Source organism: Diabrotica undecimpunctata, chromosome 3 (assembly GCF_040954645.1).
Source record: "Diabrotica undecimpunctata isolate CICGRU chromosome 3, icDiaUnde3, whole genome shotgun sequence".
In the NCBI taxonomy this organism is placed as follows: Eukaryota; Metazoa; Arthropoda; class Insecta; order Coleoptera; family Chrysomelidae; genus Diabrotica; species Diabrotica undecimpunctata.
The window spans coordinates 7,126,121-7,147,860 of NC_092805.1; the positions used below are offsets into that span (position 1 = coordinate 7,126,121).

General features: G+C 32.1%; 3 protein-coding genes across 6 annotated transcripts in view; 2 read left to right on the forward strand and 1 right to left on the reverse strand.

The window, feature by feature from the left end:
• LOC140436403 (melatonin receptor type 1B-like) overlaps positions 1–741 on the forward strand; it is a 47,836-nt gene extending 47,095 nt beyond the window's left edge. For all 3 annotated transcript variants that reach the window (XM_072525170.1, XM_072525169.1, XM_072525171.1), the window contains one exon: positions 371–741. In XM_072525170.1, the coding sequence (XP_072381271.1) occupies positions 371–685 (315 nt within the window). In that variant the 3' untranslated portion in view covers positions 686–741. The remainder of the gene's footprint in view (positions 1–370) is intronic.
• Positions 742–812: 71 nt separating this feature from the next.
• LOC140435467 (uncharacterized) lies at positions 813–6,859 on the forward strand. The gene is made up of 2 exons (XM_072524201.1): positions 813–1,275; positions 4,101–6,859. Exons 1-2 carry the CDS (start codon positions 887–889, stop codon positions 4,852–4,854), a joined length of 1,143 nt encoding a protein of 380 aa, XP_072380302.1. The 5' UTR covers positions 813–886; the 3' UTR covers positions 4,855–6,859.
• Positions 6,860–9,565: 2,706 nt separating this feature from the next.
• On the reverse strand, positions 9,566–17,438 carry LOC140436404 (enoyl-[acyl-carrier-protein] reductase, mitochondrial-like). Of its 2 annotated transcripts, none has more exons than XM_072525172.1 (4): positions 17,151–17,438; positions 13,381–13,671; positions 13,044–13,325; positions 9,566–10,070 (listed from the first exon to the last, which is right to left on the reverse strand). In XM_072525172.1, exons 2-4 carry the CDS (start codon positions 13,649–13,651, stop codon positions 9,610–9,612), a joined length of 1,014 nt encoding a protein of 337 aa, XP_072381273.1. In that variant the 5' UTR covers positions 13,652–13,671; positions 17,151–17,438; the 3' UTR covers positions 9,566–9,609. The 2 variants fall into 2 exon arrangements, with proteins under 2 accessions (XP_072381273.1, XP_072381274.1); XM_072525173.1 differs by lacking the exon at positions 17,151–17,438 and adding an exon at positions 15,537–16,790.
• Between the last annotated feature and the right edge of the window lie 4,302 nt (positions 17,439–21,740).

Here is a 21,740-nt window from a genome sequence, read left to right on the forward strand (position 1 = left end):
ACCACAGAATAAATAACTTTGACTATCCTATTTTTTGATGGTATTGTAAAAATAAATATTACGCTAAGGTTTGGCTGATTTATTGGATTATAGTCACGAAAGCTACTGTATGATCGTTTTTTCTCGTTTGGAATAACCAAATACTAAGCTAAAAACACCAAAAAAATTTAAAAAATAAACATTTGTAAATAATAGTTTACTTTGTTACATTTATTGGCTAATTTAATATTGTTTGTATAGACTTCCGTTCGAAATTAAAATTAGTCCAACGTACTTAACAAGAAATTAAAATTTTACTATTATAGACAGGGAGTTGTTTCAGTACACCGAGTATACAACTAACTACATTGTTATATTACTTTTGTTTCAGTTAAATCAATCCTACTACATTCTATGGTGTGTATCAAAATACCTAATATTTGTAAATTCAGCGATAAATCCACTTATCTACGGAGTAACCAATGAAAAGTTTTTTAGAGAATTCAAATCAACCAAAATAGCGCAGATTATTTGTGGACCATGTATGAGGACAACAAAATCTACCAAAAGGACTAAATCCATCCAGGAAGCTAATAAAAAATATAAAATCTTCATTATTTTTAAACGAAAATATAAGCCCCAAATTAAGGAAGAACTAGAGGAACCACCAGCCTCTGCTAAAAAAACCATCAACACTCAGTTATAAATTGTATCTATATATTGTAAAATGATTTCATTTTAATACATTTTTATTCTACAAAATGCCTATTTTTTTGTATAAAACTTTGTATAAAATTTTATTTGACAGAACAACAATGACAGTTTGGGTTTGTTCTGTGTCAAAATTCCATTTTTAAAGCCAGTTTAAATTTATCAACATGTGCTATTTTATTTTATAAAATTAAAAATGGTGCGTTGTCTAATTTGCTTCTTTCGGTTTAGTAAAGTAAAAAAATTATATGGACATTATTTTAAATGTCACAGGAAAATTGAGATTATTAGGAAATTTATAGAAGAAAATATTTTGCTACCATCGGTGCTAAAAAAACACCGCAAAAAGAATATACAAAGCATACAAAAGAAGCGTACTAAAAAGCCTTGCCAAAAGTTTACGAAACTAAATATTGAAGATTTGCCGACAGAACCTGTGGTACTTAGTGAAAATATACGAATATTTTGTGGGGATGACGAGATTATACGCATTGGTGATAACAAACATAGCATTAAATTGTCATTTGAAGACGATGGTAACCAAAATAAGGATATATGCTGTCTCACATTGAAAGAGATAGGGAGGTAAATTGTTTTTATTTTGTATTTTACCATTATTAAATATTGTCATTAACTTTAGACATTCTATTTAAAAATTTTAACTTGGATGTAGTCTGATGCAACTGTTGTTTGATGAATTGATACATTTCCTTTCTTGTATCTTTTTGCCGATATCATTTCGCCAATTTCGCCTAGGTTTTCTCTCTGTTTTCGCGTTCCATTTTAAAATTTGTTTCCATAGGCATTCTTCAGCCATTCTCTGTAGGGGAGACCGGGGTTACTTAGTTGTTACAATTTTTAAATTTTATTTTTTTGTGCATTCAATATGTAAAATAGGCACCTCATAAAAATTGGTGTAAGAAGCACTTCGATACAATTATTTTAAATATTAGATTTACAAAAAACTTACCACTTTTAGGAAAAAAATATATATTTGTTTAGTCTTGCAAATTGTATCAAATTACCCCCCAATTGGGTAAGTTGTTGCATGGCAGGGGCAAATTGTTACACTGGTAACTTTCATACTTTTCAGCGAATATTTTAATTTTCTTAATGAAAAATCTTTAAATAAACTTTATTTATTTATTTTTTATTAAAATACAAACTATTGTGCGACATTTTTAAAAAAGTATTTAAATCAGTTATTAGACTATTCAGACTGGCAATGTATTCATACAAAAATTGGAGAACCGTCACTGCAAAGTTCATGCGCCCACCCCTTATAGTCCACACATTGCACCCATTTCTCTTTGATTTTGAGTTAGTATGCGAATCACAACACATAATGCAGAAACATTTTTCATTTTCTTCATCGCTTTCTTTTGAAACAATTTTCCTTTTGACTTTTTGTTTTCTTTTTTTTATTAGCTTTTAAGTTTCTTAGTTGCCCTTGCTGTAATTATGCTTGCTTTTCAGGCGTGTCCGTCAAAATATGTCTTAGTTTGTGTCAGTTTGTGTTAAGCTGGATTTATAGTTTGACGGACTGTAGACGTAGACGCACTGTAGACGTAACAAACGGACTGTAAATATTATTTCAATTTATAAATCGACGGAGTGGATTTTTTTCGCATGAGTAGAAACAGTGGCTAGAGTTGGTGACCATGATACTATAATATCCTTTTATTATTTATTATTATTATTTTATAAATTCTTAACGTTTATTGTAAAAAATAATCAACAAAATCAAAATACGAATATGTTAATAAACAACTTTACAAAATGGTGGGCGGGACAGACAGTTCACTTTGGTTGACGGCACAAAATTCTTCCTTTTGATTGGCCAGACGCAAGTAACGCACTGTAAAAGATGAAAGTTGAAACTCTTTCGTTGCAGTGCGTTTCACTTACGTTCCGTCATGCGTTTGCGTTCATTTATAAATAAGAGTACACAAAATTCTATGTTGATCTTTTTCCAGTGCGTCTACGTTTACAGTGCGTCAAACTATAAATCCAGCTTTAGGCTGTCTCTATCAGCCGTATGTCTTAATTTCTTATTTTGTGCAGTATTTTTTCTGGGTTGAGCTTTAGGTAGGGGACGAATATCTTTAGGACTAATAAGTCCTGTAACTAAAGCGCGAGAAGTTGAAAATACCTTGTTGATAACTTGTGGTGGCGTACTTGGTGATGTTCGTATATTTTGTGTGGCTGCTTGTGACTGAAGCTCTATATTTTCTTGCGGCTCATGTCTGTCCAGTAAAAACGTCCGTATTAAACGGGAAAATTCCAGTTACACGAAAACAGACTGTATATTTTTAGGAGTTATAGCTAATGGCAAAGCATTTCCAACAATTGATGGAATGTTATAATTTGTCATTGTAACACCTGGATGAAGTTTCATCCAACCATCCATCTGACTGCTAATCTTCTTCTTATTGTGCTACTCCTATCGGAGATTGGAAATTATCAAGGCTATCCTGACCTTGTTTACAGCTGACCTAAAGAGTTCATTAGTGGCACAGCCAAAACACTCTCTCACTGCTCTGACTGCTAATAAATTTTTTTAATGACTAAAACACCAATCTGTCCAAATGTTGCAATTGATGAGTGCAATGCGGAGGCACGGTCAAGAGAACAATGCAATTTTCCTTGCAATAATCTATTACCTCAACCGAAACATGGGAATCGTACTTGTCCAGTATTCATAATACTGGACTTTCATTAGAACATTTAATATTCTTATGAAAATGTTTAACATAAACTAAGAATTTCACTTTCGTCATCCATCCAGAAGGATTGCTCGTTCCTATACATTCTGGTGGTCCACTGGAAACAAAATCTTCTCGATCATTTTTCCGCGTAAAAATAAACAATCTCGGCACTGAGTTTCCACTGGCATTCACTGCCAGACACACTATCACCAATGTTCCCCGTTCCCCCGAAGTGAGGGCCCCCACTTGCTACACACCTTTTGATGCTAATACTTTTACAGGTTTTTGAACTGTAGTTTCCCCGGTGTTGAGTTGATTAAAATTAAATGTAACAACCTGCCCCGTGTAAAAACTATCACCGGTCTCCCCTACGTAGATATATTAGGCCAAGGAGCTTTTCTGTTTGTCAAAGCTTTGCACATCCGTTTTACCTCTATAAGATACTCCATATTCTTTTAGAATTTTACCGAAATATAACTTGGAATAACTTATTTGACGTTTATTTAATCAATATAATGACAATTCTACTTTAAAATGACATATTGGCAAAAATATAGCAAAGTGAAAAAATTACTCCTAATGGTCCTAGAACTATACCAATTTTCATATCAATTACAGATGTTCAAACTGTTCTAACGCATTCTTTAATCATACTTCGCGATTATTTCAGAAATTAATGTTTGTCTTTACTTGAATTTTTAGTCAGAACGAAGCAAATCTTCCAGGAATATTGAAAAGAAATAATAAAAAAGAAAATACTTGCAAGAAGAAAGTTAAAAGGAAAAAAATAGCCAAAAAGAAGAAACAAAACATCGAAATCAACATAACAAAAATTAAAGAACCTTCATTGCCCAGTAAACCAACTGCTGCCTTTGAAGCGAATTGTTTCGACCCGAGACAGTACCCAAAAAACGAATTACGACTTCTTACGTCAGATACGGAATCCTGTTCAGACACAAGCAAGAACTCCTCCGTGCCGCTCGAGGACACCAAACTCTTTTGCATGAAATGCGGAAGCGGCTATAAAACCCAACATGAATTATCCGAGCACATGTACATACACGAACCATTTTGCAGGTTATGCAATACTTGGTTTCCAGACGAGTTCACGTTCAAGCAACACATGCAGCTGCACAAAATACGAATTTTCGCTTGTCACGTGTGCAGCGCGGAATTTCCGTTTAAAGAGTTGCTGTTTAAACATTTCGAATGTCACATGGAAGACAGGCTTTACGAGGATGTTATAGATATGGAAGAAGATTATAAAACGTTTCAGTACAGTTTTGTAAATACCAACTATAACACCAGTATAAATAGTATTTTATGCTATCTTAAAGATAGACCGGATTTTTATTATTGCAACTATAAAATTATGAAAACGATCTGTGATTTTTGTTACAAAGAAGTTTCGGTCAATGAGTATGAACGACACTTACAGATTTTTCATAGCTATTAGAATTTTAAGGGTTGTTTAAGGCTGACTGGGGAGGTTGAGACACAAACTTTAATTTTTCATATTATTGCATTTACGAAAATTCATATAAAAACCGTTTTATGACTTTGACATTTTTTAAAATATATATATGGATAATTCCTCTATGATATAAATATGATAAACTTAAAATATGAGTAAAACGAACATGGGGGACTATTGAGATAATGTATAAAATATTTATTTTTGATTTAGTTCTGTTTTTTCTACTGACAGTTTTTGGCGCTATTAATTTTAAATTACATATCTCTTTAGCGATGTTGCTGGTTGCATACCGCTGGCGGTTTGTTACCGAACTAATGCAGAAATCAGTTTTAATAGAACATGGTTATTTAAATAATTTACACAATTTAATGAACAGGTGAGTAGGGAATTCTCACGAAGTAATTTAGTCCAATCAAAGAAAATTTCAATACACATTTTGTATTAGGTTTCAAATTGGAACCTTTTGGACTTGGCTTCAAAAACACTCCGTAGTGGCAGTCCATTCTTTCGTGTTTTCCAGCGATTTTGGAAAATATGTTTATTAAATGGACGAGATTAAAGTTTTTGGTCAAACTATGGTCTTTGGGCTTTGGTCAGCTGTAAGATCTATAAGAACTGTCGAGTACTGTTGAGTTAATTTAAGTATTTACGAGGTGCTGCTATTACCACAACTAGATCAAGCTTGTTGGATGATAGGAAGAGATTCGATACCAGCTATCAGACTGTTAGGGATCATTCGTTCAAGGTCCTTATATATGTGACACAGCAGCTATATTGCTCTCTTAATACTACAATTAGGTAACTCAAAATTTGCTATTTTTCAGGAGAGCGGTTTTAAATTTGAAAGGAAACAAATCGTGCTGTATTACAACAAATGAATTTTTTTCTGACTATTTATAGCAAGAACTTGAAATAAATCTAACTTCTGAATAATTGTAAGTCTTTTAAATGCTTGTTTTATTTTTTGTTATTGAAAATCAAAGATTCTATTAATTTAGTTTATTGTTTTCATGGTATCTATACTTCTTTTATGCGTTTGTATATAGAAAAGCTAATTCCAATACTAATTTGATTTGTCACATGTGTGTTTACTTTGAATTTACTATTTTTACACACGCCACAATTTTACTTTAAAATAATTTTATTTTGACCTTTCGATTTTCACTTCAGAAATTTTGAAGAAAAATTTCCGAAAAATGGAAATCAAAAAGTCAAAATAAACTTATTATAAAAATAATAATTACAAAAATAATAAATAAAAAAAAAATAAAGAAAATAGCTTCAGAACAATTTTTACTTTATATCTGTTTTATTTTCCATATATTTGACCTTAATAAAATTTCATGTAAGTATATCCATTGCGGCTTTCAAGCCCATTCCCAATATTAGCTTTTCTATCGCATTTTTATACACGCTCAATTCTTCTTTTTCCTCTCTATAACAAATTTTGCTTGTTAATTGGCGGATTGATACGTTTATGGAAGGTTATAAGGTTACACATAGATGTACTACCACACACTAAAATGAAGGAAAATCGTAAATCCAAATATGAATTGAGTCAAATGGAAGAGTAATATGGATATGACTTTTAGTTCTAAGCTCATAACGAACCTCTCCAGTCTGCCTTAGTTGATAATTCAGAGAAAGACTTTATTTATTATAAACGAGAGTTCCTATTTTATTTTATATTTTTAAGATCTTTAACAATTAGACCTTTTTGATAAATTAGTATGCTTTCTTTATTTACACAAAATTTAAAAAACCTTTATACAATGTTTAATTGATGCGTAAGAAGCTTGTTTGAAAGGATTTTTTTCACGAAGGTTAATTAAAAAAAGTTTTTATTTGATTGACAAAACATTTTGGTTTTTGTAAAACAAAAATAAATAATTTTTGTTGATATTGTTAAGTTTTCTATTTTTGTTACTATCTCTTATTTTTTTTATTTATGTATTCTAATAATTACCAAAAATAAATATTTATTTACGTTGTTGTTTTTTAAATGAAACCCCTAAATACTGTATTTTTTATTTTAATATAAAATTATTTATTTATATTTATTATAAAAAAATTTAGGTTAGAAACCGAGATATTGCAATTTTTATCAGCGCGCTCAAATTTGAAGTTTCATTCTAAAAAAAACCGAGCTCGGACAAGCGGTATTTTACAAGTACCATCACTTTATTGGGTTATACTTTTTTACTCCTCGGTATATGCTATTTATAATATCATCATCACCATTCTGGCTTTACAATCCTGTGTGGGTCCTAGCCTCCTCAAGAGTTTCTCTCCAGTATCAAGGAACCTTATTCACGGTCTTCCTCTTCTTTTCTGACCAGTGGGTCTATCAAGGAGCGTTTTTCTAGATGGGTCATTTTGTTCCATCCGCATTACATGCCCTATCCACCTCATTCACTGCTTCGATGACGTCGTTTTCTATAAAAAGTGGTTGTAGGATTTGTGGTTGCATGCTTATTATTATATATTCCATTTTGTTGGTGTTTATTATTAATAAACCCATTTTTATTATGTTATTATATTATATTAAACCCATAGGGAAGAATTTGCACTGATTTATTATATATTATTGAACCAATGATTAGATTTGTGACATACGTATTACTTTTTCTAGAGCCAGATTAAACAGTTTACAGGAGAGAGAGTATCCCTGACGCAGCCCCCTGAATTCGTACTCTACATTCAACTTTTTGAAGAGTTAGTTTTGTTAAATTTACTAACTGATTTGGTATTTCTCTTTCGTTGCTTTGAACATTTCTCTTCTATCCCCAGGGTCGTAAGCTGCTTTGTAATCTATAAATATATGATAAGTATCTATGCCATATTCCAGTGTTTTTTCTAAAATTTGTTTCAGGGTTGCAATCTGATGAATTGTCGACCTCTGAAACCAGCCTGGTATTTTCCTACTATCCGTTCTGCATATGGTGCCATACGGTGACATTGTACTGTGTGCGTGTGTTTGTGCATTTTTGGCTTCGGATTCTCTGTCCATTCGCCATCATACCTTTATGGAATTATTTTTTATTTTTTTGTTCGGAAGCTCTAAAGGAGTGCTCCTTGCTTTCTTCTCGTTTGCTATACAATCATAGTCCTGCTCTAATTTTACAAAGAAATATTTTCTATATATCTAATTTTACAATTATACATTAGATTTTTATTTCTCTTATAACATATTCAGCTTGTTTTGAATTATTTCCTTTTGTTGTGTGAAATTGTTGTGTTGTGTGTTGTTGTGACATTGTACTGTGGAAAATATTTTATACGCTACATTTAGAAGCGTAATTCCTTTGTGGTTAGAGCAAAGATATCTCCTTTTTTGTGTATGTTGCAAAGTATCGTGGTCACCTTCTTTATATCGTTCAGCTGGTAGATTATCTATTCCGGGTGATTTGTTTCTGGCTAATTTTTTAACTGCATCCTTAACTTCATGAATCGTTTGTGGTTCCTCTTCTCCTCTCGTCTGTTCCCCTTACCTCATCTCTTCCGTCTTCCAGGTTTTCTTCTTCTTCATCTATAGTAAGTGCCTGGTTAAAGTATCTTCTTCTTTACGTGCCATCTCCGCGACGAAGGTTGGCAATCATCACTGCTATTCTAACTTTTGACACTACAGCCCGAAAGAGTTCAGTTAAGTTGCATCCAAACCATTCTCCGAGGTTTCTCAGCAAGACATTCTTCTACCTGCGCTGCGCTTTCCTTGCATTATTAGTTTTAGGAATTCATATCTGTCACCACGTGTTATATGACCCAGATATTGTAGTTTTCTAATTTTATGGACTCCAGGATCTCCCTGCTGTTCTCTATTCTTCTTAGTACTTCTTCATTGGTTATTCTGTCTGTCCAGGAGATTCTCAGCATTTTTCAGAAAATACATATCACTTTAGTACTCGTTTTCTAAGATTTAGGCTGAGGTCTCTACAACATAATATTTGTTTCATATTATTGAATGCACTTCTAGGCCTTTTTTATTCCAACTCGGTATAATCGTTTGTTTCGTTAATGTTTGCCCCTAAACAGTTACAATCTTTCAAGTTCAACAGTTCCAAGTTATTTCATCTTTCGCTGCTGCTTCGATGTCTTCCTTTATTCTGGTCCAGTAGGAGTCTATATCTGTCGCATCACTCAGCTTTTGCACATTCCATTTTTTTGTATCCATTTTATTTTCTTTACAGGTGTTTGAAATTCTAGCCCTCAATGTTGAGATCACTAGGCAATGATCTGAGTCTATGTTTGCGCCTCTATGTTTATAATCAGTTCAATTTTCACCTATTAATGTTAATAAACAACGGAAATATTATTAAAACTTTTCAGTGAGCCTAATTACAAGCGTCCAATGTCCACCATTCCAGTAGCGCACCCAGGGGGGTTTTGGGGGTTAACCTCCTCCCCCAGGTTACTATTCCGACACTGTTACTCACAAATTTAAAGGACTCAAAATGGAGGTAGCAAAAAAATTTCGGTGCCCAACCAAACCCCCCGCCCCACAGGAAAATTCTAGGTGCGCCACTGCACCCTCCCATGCATATAGAAAGGTACCCTACTGCCGGACTACGAGTTGTAACTGAGAGGACAACGATCTCATTAGTTTGAAGTTTAAACAGATAAATACGCCTGAAAGATCTAAAATAATCTCAAAACATTCAGTAAAACAATACACAAATAAAAGTAAACAACGTCTGCTATAACATCTAGTTTTTATTTCACAAAAATAATACATCCTCACATTTTACTACTTAAATTCCTGAAATCCAAGATGAATTTTTTTCCAATCATACCACCTGGAGTTAGGGTATTTCTTAAAGCTTCCTTATAACTCAAAAAATGAACTAACACGTGTGGTGGTGCTTTTAACTTTCCCTCTAACACCATATCAACGATCTCGTTCATTATTTTGGGAATTTTGGCGAAATTCTCTTCTTTCTTATACCATCGGCTTCTGTTGAAACCCTCTAGTCGGATATTTTTGAAAACCAGAGCCGTCGTTGAAGCTGTAACGGGTTCTAACGACATACCACCGTAGGTTACTAACACTCCTTCCTCACTTAAATGCCTCATAATGTTAGTGGCGGAACTTCCACCAATGCAGTTAAGTCCTAATATAGGATTGTTCAACTCTCCACTTTTATATATGTCGGTTTTTCTAATTTCTTCTTCGGTAAAAACATAGGTAGCACCTAAACCTATAAAATAACACAAACTGTTATATATATTTTAGGAATTTAGAATAAAATAGAATATTCAACATAGTCCTTTCTACACTATCATAGGTTTTTTTTTAAATATCTCTACATACAAGTAGTTGCCTTGGCACGAATGATTACCTACAAGTAATAAACCCTTGATAGAGAAAGAATACAAGAAGTTATTGACATTATTAGTTGTAGAATTTGAGAAAGCATTTGACTCAGTCCAGCATACATCCATATTAAGAGCAACAGGTAGCGTACGTAGGGCATATAGAAATAACGTTATAAGAGTCTATTGGTACCAATTTATACACTGAAAGTTTGAAGAATTGTGTTCCTTTCGCCGTTTATTTTTATATATTCGGTGTCTCAATTTATTTATTTATTTAATATATATATATATATATATATATATATATATATAATATTTTTTTTATTTTTAGCCCTATTTTGATGATTTTTTTATCACACTGTATAAATTTTAATTGGCTATAGTCAGTTTTTTGATAAAATTTTATATTTGACCTATTGTACGGGGTTAATTAACACGTGGTTTGGTTATCCTAACTTTAAAACATCCTGTGGAATAATTCCGTTTGCGAATTTTCGTAAAACCTTGTTGGTTGTAACCATGTCTCCTAAGCATAGTGTTTTTTGTTTCATGTCAAAATATGCCTTGGTTAATTTTTTAGAGCCAAACGAATTTGCCACCCGCAATGCAGGACTTTTTTAATTATGATTATTTTGGAGTTATTTTGTAATACGACGAGTTGGCTTTGGTGACTATTATCATTATGTCATATTGACACTTACATTTTGTTTACCTATGATTGATCATGGTTCTTAGTGTCGAAAATTGTGCGAAAGCCGTTGCTCTGGTTGAAGATGGGCAAAATTATGAATATGTGGCTAGAGTACTACACACTCATCGCTCTACCATCCAAAGGGTAGTGGAACGTTTTATACTAACTGGAACGAACAAGCGTAAAGCGGGAAGTGGCAGGAAGCGCAAAAATACCGCTTTAGATGATCGTTTTATACGAGTCAACGCTTTGCGGGATCGTCATTTAACAGCGGTGCAAACAAGAAATCAGCTTCAAGAGGTTCGAGGCAATAATTAAAGGTTATTTACAGTTCGTGGAAGATTACATGAATTTGGTTTGCAAAGTTGCAGACCAGCAACTGGACCCAAATTATTTCAACGGCACAGAGTGGCTACACTACAATTTTCCAGGGAACATTTACATTGGAATTTAGGACAATGGAGTAATGTTCTTTTTACGGATGAGTCGAGGTACTGTCTTCACTCATCAGATGGGAGAGAATGAGTATGGGGTCGAATTGGAGAGATATTTGCGGAGTGCGCTTTCAGTCCCCGCGTTAGCCATGGAGGGGGTTCGGTGATGGTATGGGCAGGAATATCCCGAGAGGCGCACACTGAATTGGAATTTATTGAGGGTTCGTTGACTGCACACCGATATATTGAGGAAATTTTAGCGAATTACGTAGTACCCTTTTCTCAATATAATCAGCGATGATTTTCTATTAATGCAAGATAATGTGCAACCCCACTCTGCAATGTGTGTCACGCAATATTTAGAGGAAGTTGGTATTAATAAAATGAACTGGCCAGGGTGTTCGCCAGATCTGAACCCAATAGAACACGTTTGAGTAGAAATATTAGAGGTCCCGAAGTCGCACTAGCCTCAATTAACGAACTTCGCTTGGCTCTAGAAGAGGAATATCAAAACATCTAGCAAGATGATATTTGCAACTTCATAGACAGCATGAGCCGACGTGTACAGGCAGTTATAGAGGCTAGGGAAGGCAATAAAATATTTTTTAGTAGTTTTTCTTTATTTGCGTACTTAGGTTAAGTTATATTTAAGTTGTTTTTTTTATGTTTTGTTATTGTTATCATTGTTCATTAAAACCACGATCATGTCGTTGCTTTTAATCATTATTTAAATAAAGTGCTTCTGGGATGTCGATATGACATTCCTTCGATATCAGTCACAAAGCCCCCATCGTCGTAGTACAAATGAATACAAAAGATAATGGTAATAATAGGAAAAGTCATAAATTGTGGGTGGCAAAGTCATTTCGCTCCTAAATACGGACCAATCCATATTTTCACATAAAACAAAATACATAGAAAACAAGGTTGCAACCGAAAAACAAGGTTTTACGAAAATCCGCTAAGTTAGGATAAAAGACCACCTTTCGATTAACCCCGTATAATAGGTTAGATACAAAATTTTATTAAAAAATTCACTATACTAAATTAAAATTTATAAATTTTTACACAGTGTGCTAAAAAATCATCAAAATAGTTAGTTAGTTAGTGACCAGTTAGTGCAAGGTTAACCAATTTTTGGCGATCGCCATCAAAGGAGAAGAGTCAATAAGAGTCTTGAGTGGAACGCCACTAAAGAGGTTAGATGTAGAATTTAGTAGATGAGACAGACATGTCTGAAATTGAAACCAAGATGTGATATGGGGATTTCGCTATGAGTGAGCTTACTCTCACGACGCTATGTTTTAAGTATTATTTTATAAAGTATAGAAGCATGGACCTTAACACACGCCATATGTAAAAGATTGCAAATGTTCGCAATGTGAGCATATAGAAGAATAATAAGAATTTCGTGGACTGGCAGAAAAACTAACGAGGATATATTGAGCTAAATGGATAAACAAACTAAAATTGTTAACACCAAAGTAAAGAAAACTATAATATTTTGGATAAGTTATGAGAAATGCCAAAAATTACCTGCTGCAGTTAATAATCGAAGGTAAGATTGAAGACAAACGTGCACAAAGTAGAGAAAGGTCGTTATGGCTCATTAGTCTGCATGAATGGTAAGGAACTAGCACCAGATCAAAATTCTGAGCAGCAGTTAACAAAAAAAAATCATGCAATTGGTTGTCAATGTTATAAAATATTTTAGTCAACAAAAAACTTACTTTTCAAAAATGATTTTAGATCATCAATCAGTGGCCTATCCCTCACCACGTTCACATTTTTTATTCCCCATGCCTTGCACATCTGAATGGCAACAATTCCACAAGCAGAATTAGCTCCATTCTGAATAACGGTATCTTCAGGACCTAATTTTACGAATTCTTTCAGCATTGTATACATTGTTATTGGGTTTATATGCAACGTAGCCCCGTCTGGGACATTCAAACTTTTGGGAATGCGAAATAAACTTTCTTCAGGCAACGTGAGATGGGTCCTCCATATTCCTATAATACGTAACGTGCTTAGTGTAGTCATTTATCCAGATATGTAATATTATACCTGCATAAACAACTGGTATAACGTGATCTCCAACTTTAAGATTCTTCACTTCGGGACCAACTTTTATAACTTTTCCCATACCTTCAGCCCCAGGACTAACAACATTTGATGGGTATTTTCCTTGTACAATATTTATGTCTACGGGATTGACAGCAGCTGCTATTATTTGGATCAATGCTTCATTTTTGTCTGGTTCTGGCATATCATAATTTTCCAAATATAGGACATCCAGTGGATCCCTTGTGCTGGCATATGTTATTTTGGTTGGCATTATTAAATGTATATATTACACTAAAACATAAAAAAGATTCTAACTATTGAACAGAACATAAATGACAATAGCAAACACTTTACAAACTACCACCTAGAAAGTTATATTCCTGGAAGTTGTCTATGAATACAGAATAAATTATAAGAAAACATAAGGATTATATAGTATTTTTAATTAAGGTCTTTCTATCTTTAAATAAAAAAAAAACAAAGTGTATGAGAGATATTTTTATTCACCTGAAAGGCCTCTAAAGTCTAGATGGCATTGTGTTTAGAATATAACATCATTAGAAAATATAAGTTGGTAGTTAGGTCTAGGTTGACTATTGTGTAATAATTTATTTATTTAATCATTTCTAAACTAAAAATTCAAAAGGTTATGGGCCCAGGAGACTCTGATAAATAATTAAAGTAAAAAATCAAGTAATAGTAATTATGTTCAAGGATGTTTGCAGGTCAATAATTTCCATATCTCACAGAAGAGGATTTCAACAGTTGGAAATTTGGAGGTAAGACTTTCTTAACAAAAGAAATGAAAAGAAAGTATTATCAGTGATTGAAAGTTTAGATCCACAGAGAGAGAAAAATTTAAAGATTCTGCTGCAAAATCAAAGTCAATTATAGTTCAGTGCGTTACAGATAATCATTCAGATATTATGCAGATAACAGATCTTAATACTGCTAAAGAAATACTGAAAGCACTCAAAGACATTTTTGAGAGAAAAAGTATTTTCACCAAGCTTACATTAAAAAGAAAAGCTGCCTTTAAAATCTAAAAGATCACAAACTGGATGACTATTTTATGAAGTTTGGCAGAATTATAAGGGAGCTGGAAGGTGTAGATAGTAAGATAGATGAATCAGACAAAGTATGTCATCTTTTCTTAGCCCTTAATGAAGCATATTAATCAGTAATTACTGCAATAGCAACATTAAACACTGGGGTAACTATGGATTTTGTTAAATATAGATAATTGGATGCAGAGTCAAACAAATATGATAAAAACAAACCAAATAATATGAGCAATGAGGCAGCTTTCTTGCTTTTACACCAGAAACTAACTTGCCTTAGCATTTATGGTGTGAAGCAATGAGATGTTTAGCTTATCAATTGAACAGGAGTCCTACAACAGCTAATGGTGGTAAAAGACCTTCTCAAATATGGTATGGTGAGAATAATATTAATAATCTTAGAGTTTTTGGTTCTAAAGCATGGAGTGTAATACTTCTTAAGCCGAATAAATTTGATAATATAATTAGAACAACAATAAAAGTAGGTTATTCTAATTCAGGATATAGATGGTGAGATTGTAAAAATGACAAAATAATTACATCTACAAATGATATTTTTGATTAAAGAACAAATTAAATAAAAGGTAGTGTAATTGATGTCAACGATAACAGTAAAAATCAAATCAAAATGAAGGAAGTTCTGAAAGAACTGAAGATGGAAGCAAGAAAAATGAAAGCTTAGATGAAAATTGAAGAGAAATAATTGGAATTGAAATAGAAAGTAATGAAAAGGATCCCAAGTATACTAGAAGAGAAATAAAATTACCAGAACGTTTTAGTTAATTTGAATTGTACTCAGCTTATTGCTTACTATTTTTAAATGGCAAACCACACACATTTGAAAAAGCACAGAAAAATAAAGAATGGAATAATGCAATTAATCAAGAATAGCTATCTTTGAAAGGTATTTTATTTGATTTTAATTTACAGAGTAAATGCACCAAGCGCATTGACATTAATGAGCATCATATAACAGATTTAATTGCAAAACCATTGATATGTATTGATTATATTTGCTCTGAACATAATTTGGCAGATTTATTGACAAAGCCTTTGTCAAAAGAAAAAATTGTCATTTTTCTTGTAACTACTTACTGTAAAATTATGGCAAGAATATATTTCTTTTGTAAGATTGTTAAGATTTAATGGATTTTTCCTTTTATTTCATGCAGCAAAGTTAAAATCCAGCAGAAGTGTTAATTATAGGTTGGTAGTTAGCATGGTACAATGAATAATTGTACCAAAGAAGATAGACGCTTATAGAAGACCAGTTCAAATGGGCGATTTGGTTACGGTTTAAGAGGGTGGCTGCATAAACTCACAGCGTGGTGCCGTGGCCGTCGGCTTAAAACTATCTTGAAAATTTCATAATGAAATATGTAGTTAGGGGGAAGTGGGAAAGGAGTACGAACGGGTAACTTTGCATCTACGCCTAAACAAATTTCGATGCCATTGATTTGCAAACTGTCTTTTTTTTTGTTTTTTCACAATAAAATCTTTATTTTCAATATATTAAATTGTTAAATTTTTAATTTTAAAACTTAAAAATGTATGATATTTACAATATTCAAAGTATTTATTTTTTTAATTGTATAACTTTGAATTAAAAATTGGTTTGTTCCAACACAACGAAAAACCGTCACATAACTTTTTATTATACTGTTTTTCTGCCCAGAAATTAACGAAACAATTTTAAAAAATTTCAATTTAAAAAAAAAGTATTCAATGAAACTTTTTACTAAATTATGAAATTTTCCATTTCGCCAAAACTTCCATTTCATCCATAATTTTTCAATAACAACAAAAAGCATTCCTGATTTATTTTTGAAATAACAAAATAAACTTTAACAGTACATTTTAATGAATAGTACCTATATGTGAAAGTTTTTACGCTGTATGGGTACTATTTAATCTTGTTTTAAAATAACAACTAATAGTATCTAAAACATAATTTTCACAATGAATGAATATTGGTGAAATTATTACAATATAGTCTTAAACTGATTTATACTTAAGATTTGTACATATTTCAATTAAAAATTTGAATTATAATAATTTTTCTAAAAAGATTAATTTATTAAAAGTTAAAATAATATTATTTTCTTTAAACAATTTTATAAAACGCAAAAATTTAATCCTATTCTACGACCACGCGGCATCTACATATAAAAATATCTAAAGTTGCATTTATTGCCCCACTCTTTCATATTTTAGAAGCAAACCGCTCCTTAGTGGTACCACGTGCAACACGTGCGTTCCACTCGTCCCACTTTTCTTTATCTATGTCACATCTTTTGCTATGCTCAAAAATAACAGTGAAAAATTCTTCTATAAGCGTCTATATTCTTTGATTGTACCATGGGTAGTTAGTATAGGTTGGCTATTGTGAAATCATGAGTTATGTCAACATGATATTTGTTTTGTAAGTGAGATAATGATAATAGCAATGCAGAATGCAGATAAAAACATAGCATGTTGATTCTATTAAAAAGAAATTATCTATATATCTTATCAATATTCTAAAAATACTAAAGAAAAACTGATAATAATACCCCCACAAAGTAAATGATTGGTTTAATATTTATTTTTCTTTCATGAATATTAAGTTTTTTACAATTTCAAAAAAGCAAACAATATAAAAATGGAGCAAGTTTGAATTGTTGGTATTAAAACTGCCATTTCATTGGTTTAAACAATAAGTGTACTTACATTTTCTAAAAGTGTTCTGGAACTTATTCAAGGCACTCCAAAGTCCAACTGATTACTGATTAATTGTTACTTAAAATAATATTTAAGAAGGTTCACTCCACGTTCACTCATTTAAATTAGAGTGTTTAAATTTATGATAATGAATTAATTCATCATGATTTGGTATATGATAATTTCTTTGAATTTCCATGAAAACTAGTTTTTCACATGTCTTAAAAAATCCTTAATTTATAGCGGCGAAAAAACAAAACATAAATAATGCAAGTAACAAGTAACCCTGTAACTTAACAGGTAGTTTTGGTTTTGTTTACATAGTGAACACAGGGTTGCCAAAATTTCTTAATTAAATTTACGCCGTAATTAAATTTTACATTAACTTATTTATCAGTAGCATTTTTTGTTAGAAATAACATTATTAAGTATTACTTGACCCGATGTATAAAAATACTATGATGAAAAATAATGATGATCTCATTTAAATTATACAAATAAAAATCATATTTTTTATAAAAAGTTACGAAATGGCAACGCAGTAATTGTCATTTAATTGACTTCCCAAAATTAAGGTCATATCATTTGACTTTGAAATTTAAAATGCATTGAATTATAAAAGTACAAATATTATACTTATAAAAGCAGAATATGAATTGTACGGACGATTTTTACATTTGAGGGGTCCGGCAGTAAAAAATGGTAAGGGACAAATTTTGATTTTTCCCGAAATATTATGTAAAAGATGGCAAGGGACATGGCGACGCAGAAAACTTGACTTATTTTATCCTCCGAATAACAGATGGCGCAAGATTAATTTCTTAAAATTTGGTAAGAGACATGCATACGCATGAAAATAATGTTATGTGTCCATGATGGCGGAAGACAAAGCAAGTTGTTCAAATCTAAATGGCTTTTTTGATGTTATAAGTGACATTTCTGAGAGCTACGATGATTATGACTCAGATAAAGATCCTGAATTTCAAATATTTAGTGAAGCTAGATCGATTAACTTTCTACAAAGAAGGTAATTTATTGATAGTTTTAGAATAATTGTTTGCAAGTAAAAAATGGTAAAGGATGTACTTAACATTGTTTACATCCACATTCACTTTGCATAAAAACTTAACATTTTTTACTTGCAAATATGAAAATGAATGAATCGGCAGCCCTATAATACTTAATACGATTTTTATTTATGTTTTAGAAAACTTTTGAAAGAACATGGACTTCAAGAAATTTCTTCTCATACATACCCAGAGTCCAGTACTGAAGAAGAAGGGGAGGAAGAAAAAGAAAATAGAGGAAAATTAAATGAACACAGTAAACAAGAAGAAGAAGATTCTGTTTCAGAAACAAAATCTAGAAAAAGGAAGCGCAATTTTAGTAAGCAATTAAAAACGAAAGAGCTCAGAAATCGCGGAAAAGAATATAAACAATACAGAGGTAAGGGAAATATTGTTTTATCAAAAACACAAGGTACACCGTGTAGTTGCCCCAATAAATGCTATGAGTTATTTACACCTTATGAAGAGCTGCAGACAATTTTTGTTAATTTCTGGGGCATGAACAGTTTTGATACACAAAATGCTTACTTACAAGGTTGTATGAGATCTAAAAATGTGACTAGGAAGAAAACTAAAGCACTAATGTCAAAAAGATCTCAAACTATTGAATATAAATTAAAATCACAAGGAAAAGATGTTAAGGTATGCAAAATGGCTTTCCTAAGTATCCATGGCTTACAGAAAAATCGAGGTCGAGTTGAAAATCTAGTAAAACAATTAAAAATTGGATCAAATACTCCAAAATCAGATCTAAGAGGTCGACATTCAAACCACCCTAAAAAATATTCCAATTCTGATATAGATTTTCTGAAATCTTTTATCGAAATCTTACCTAAGTACAAAAGCCATTACACCCGTGCTGACAGCTCTAAACAATATATGAGTATGGAATATTCTATTCAGACTTGTTATGAGAAATATGTAGGAGAATGCATTTTGAAAAAGAAAACTCCAGTTTCTGCAGATAAATTCAGAAGAATATTTACTGAAGAATATAATATAAGTTTCAAAACTCCAAAAATGGATACATGTCAAGCGTGCGATAAGTTTTCAGTGGCTTTAGAAAATGCTAAGTTACACAATGATGAAACTGGAGTTAAAAAAATTAACACTGAACAAGAATTACATCATAGAAAAGCTGAAGCAGGTCAACAGGCAGTCAGAGACGCAGTAGAGGAAGCAAACTTAAACCCAGATGTGCATGCAATAAGTTTTGATCTACAGCAAACCCTTCCCACACCAAAGCTTACCACTGGTCCCATGTTCTATAAGAGAAAACTGTGGTGCTATAATTTAAGCATACATTCCCTTGGAGATGGTCAGGGTCACTTTTTTATGTGGGATGAATCTACTGCTAAAAGAGGGTCGGACGAAATCGCTAGCTGTCTCAAAATGTACTTTGAGAAAAATAATATTCGTGGCAGAAAACTAATAGCTATTTCAGACAATTGCTGCGGACAAAATAAAAACTGGACTATCATTGGTCTTTGGCTTTGTCTTTTACAAAATGACTATTTTAAAGAAATAGTTCATATATTTTCTCAGGTAGGACATACAATGTTGCCAAGCGACAGAGACTTTTCTGTAGTAGAAAATTATGTCAAGAAAAACTGTGAAATGGTCTATTCGCCCAATCACTGGGAAGACATTTTGAAGAAGTGTCAGAAAAAAAAAACCTTTTCTAGTAACTAGGGTCCAGCAAGAGGATATATACGATTGTTCAGTACTGAAAAGCTATTTTAATCAACCGGTAGGTATTTTACAAAGTAGTGTGAAATTATGCCTATCTTCAGAAGTTCCAAAAAATATACAATATTCAGCATCATACAGCGGATTATTTAATTCCATGTCCTTGAATAAAAGAGGAAGACCAACAGCTGCAGAAGAAAAATTTCCTACACTTACTCAAAAATATAATCATCCCCTTAGTATTCAACCAGAAAAACTGAAAGATGTAAAATCATTCTTGGAATGGATTCCAGCTGTTTATCACGAATGGTATATAAATTTAAAATAAACCCCTAGTACCTACCAAATTATGTTAAGTCAACACCACTTAACATGTTACGTTAAACTTTTTCGAATATTTTAGGTAAATAATGTTAAGTTGTAGTACATATTTTTATATTTTTCTCAATAAACACATTGTAAAAAAATATTTGGTATTTCATATTTTGTCTACTGATTAACAACATAATTAACTAATTTGAACATGATTCATAGTCTTATATTTTTTTATAAAAAATATAAGAATATTTTTTTCAAAATTCAACACTTCAAATCTCAAATCTTCTGTATTGTCCCTTACCATTTTTTACTGCCGGCCGGACCCCTCATTTGGTCCCATTGAAGATAGCTATAAGTGAGCTGTCAATTAAAGTTCATAGAACGAAATGTTGGCGCTTGACTGTGTTGCCATGTTTTTTTAATAAATCGGGAAATAGCATGTGATTTATAATTAATAAAAATCCAATAGAACGTTAACAAACTAAAAGTAAAAAAGAAATTCTTTAAAAAAATAATAAGAATAGTATTCAGGTACTTTCCACAGGCATCTGGTGACCATCTGTAACAATTTGGCAACTGGTGGTTTGAGGATTGCCAAATCTATTAGCTTATTATCAAAGGCAAATGCAAAAAAAAATGTTGTAATAATTAACAGCAATTAATATGAGAAGAAACGGGTATTTATTCGTTCGTGCTGTATATAAAAAAATAAAAAAATTGCATAATTCATATAGTAATATAATAAAAATGTATTTTTGAAAGCTTCTCTATTTGTAATTGAAGCCTACAACATATACATTATAAAGACATGACAACACAGTCAGACATAAAAAATTTGTTCTATGAACTTAAATTGACGGCTCATTATAGCTATCTTCAATGGGACCAAATGTGAAAATCGTCCGAATTTGAACGAAGAGCTTGCAAAACATTTATGGTATAAATTAAGTGACGAGGAACCATTCCAAGAGAGCGTAATATGAGCCAGCCGACTGTGAGACCGGCACCTTATCAGATGACGGATAAGTATCAGATTCTAATGATATAACTACTGTTGAACTTGAATTACCTGTACCAGAACAACCAAACAATAATAATTTACTCCACATATCTTAAAAGATAGAAACCAACCACCTGGGCTTCTCACAAGAAGTTCTCTGACCAAGAGTTAGTTTTGTTAAATTTACCAACTGATTTGGTATTCTTCTTTCGTTGCTTTGAACATTTCTCTTCTATCCCCAGGGTCGTAAGCTGCTTTATAATCTATAAATATATGATAAGTATATGCCATATTCCAGTTTTTTTTTCTAAAATTTGTTTCAGGGTTGCAATCTGATGAATTGTCGACCTCTGAAACCAGTCTGGTATTTTCCTACTATCCCTTCTGCATATGGTGCCACACGGTGACATTGTTCTGTGTGTGTGTGTTTGTGTATTTTTGGCTTCGGATTCTCTGTCCATTCGCCATCATACCTTTATGGAATTATTTTTTATTTTTTGTTCGGAAGCTCTAAAGGAGTGCTCC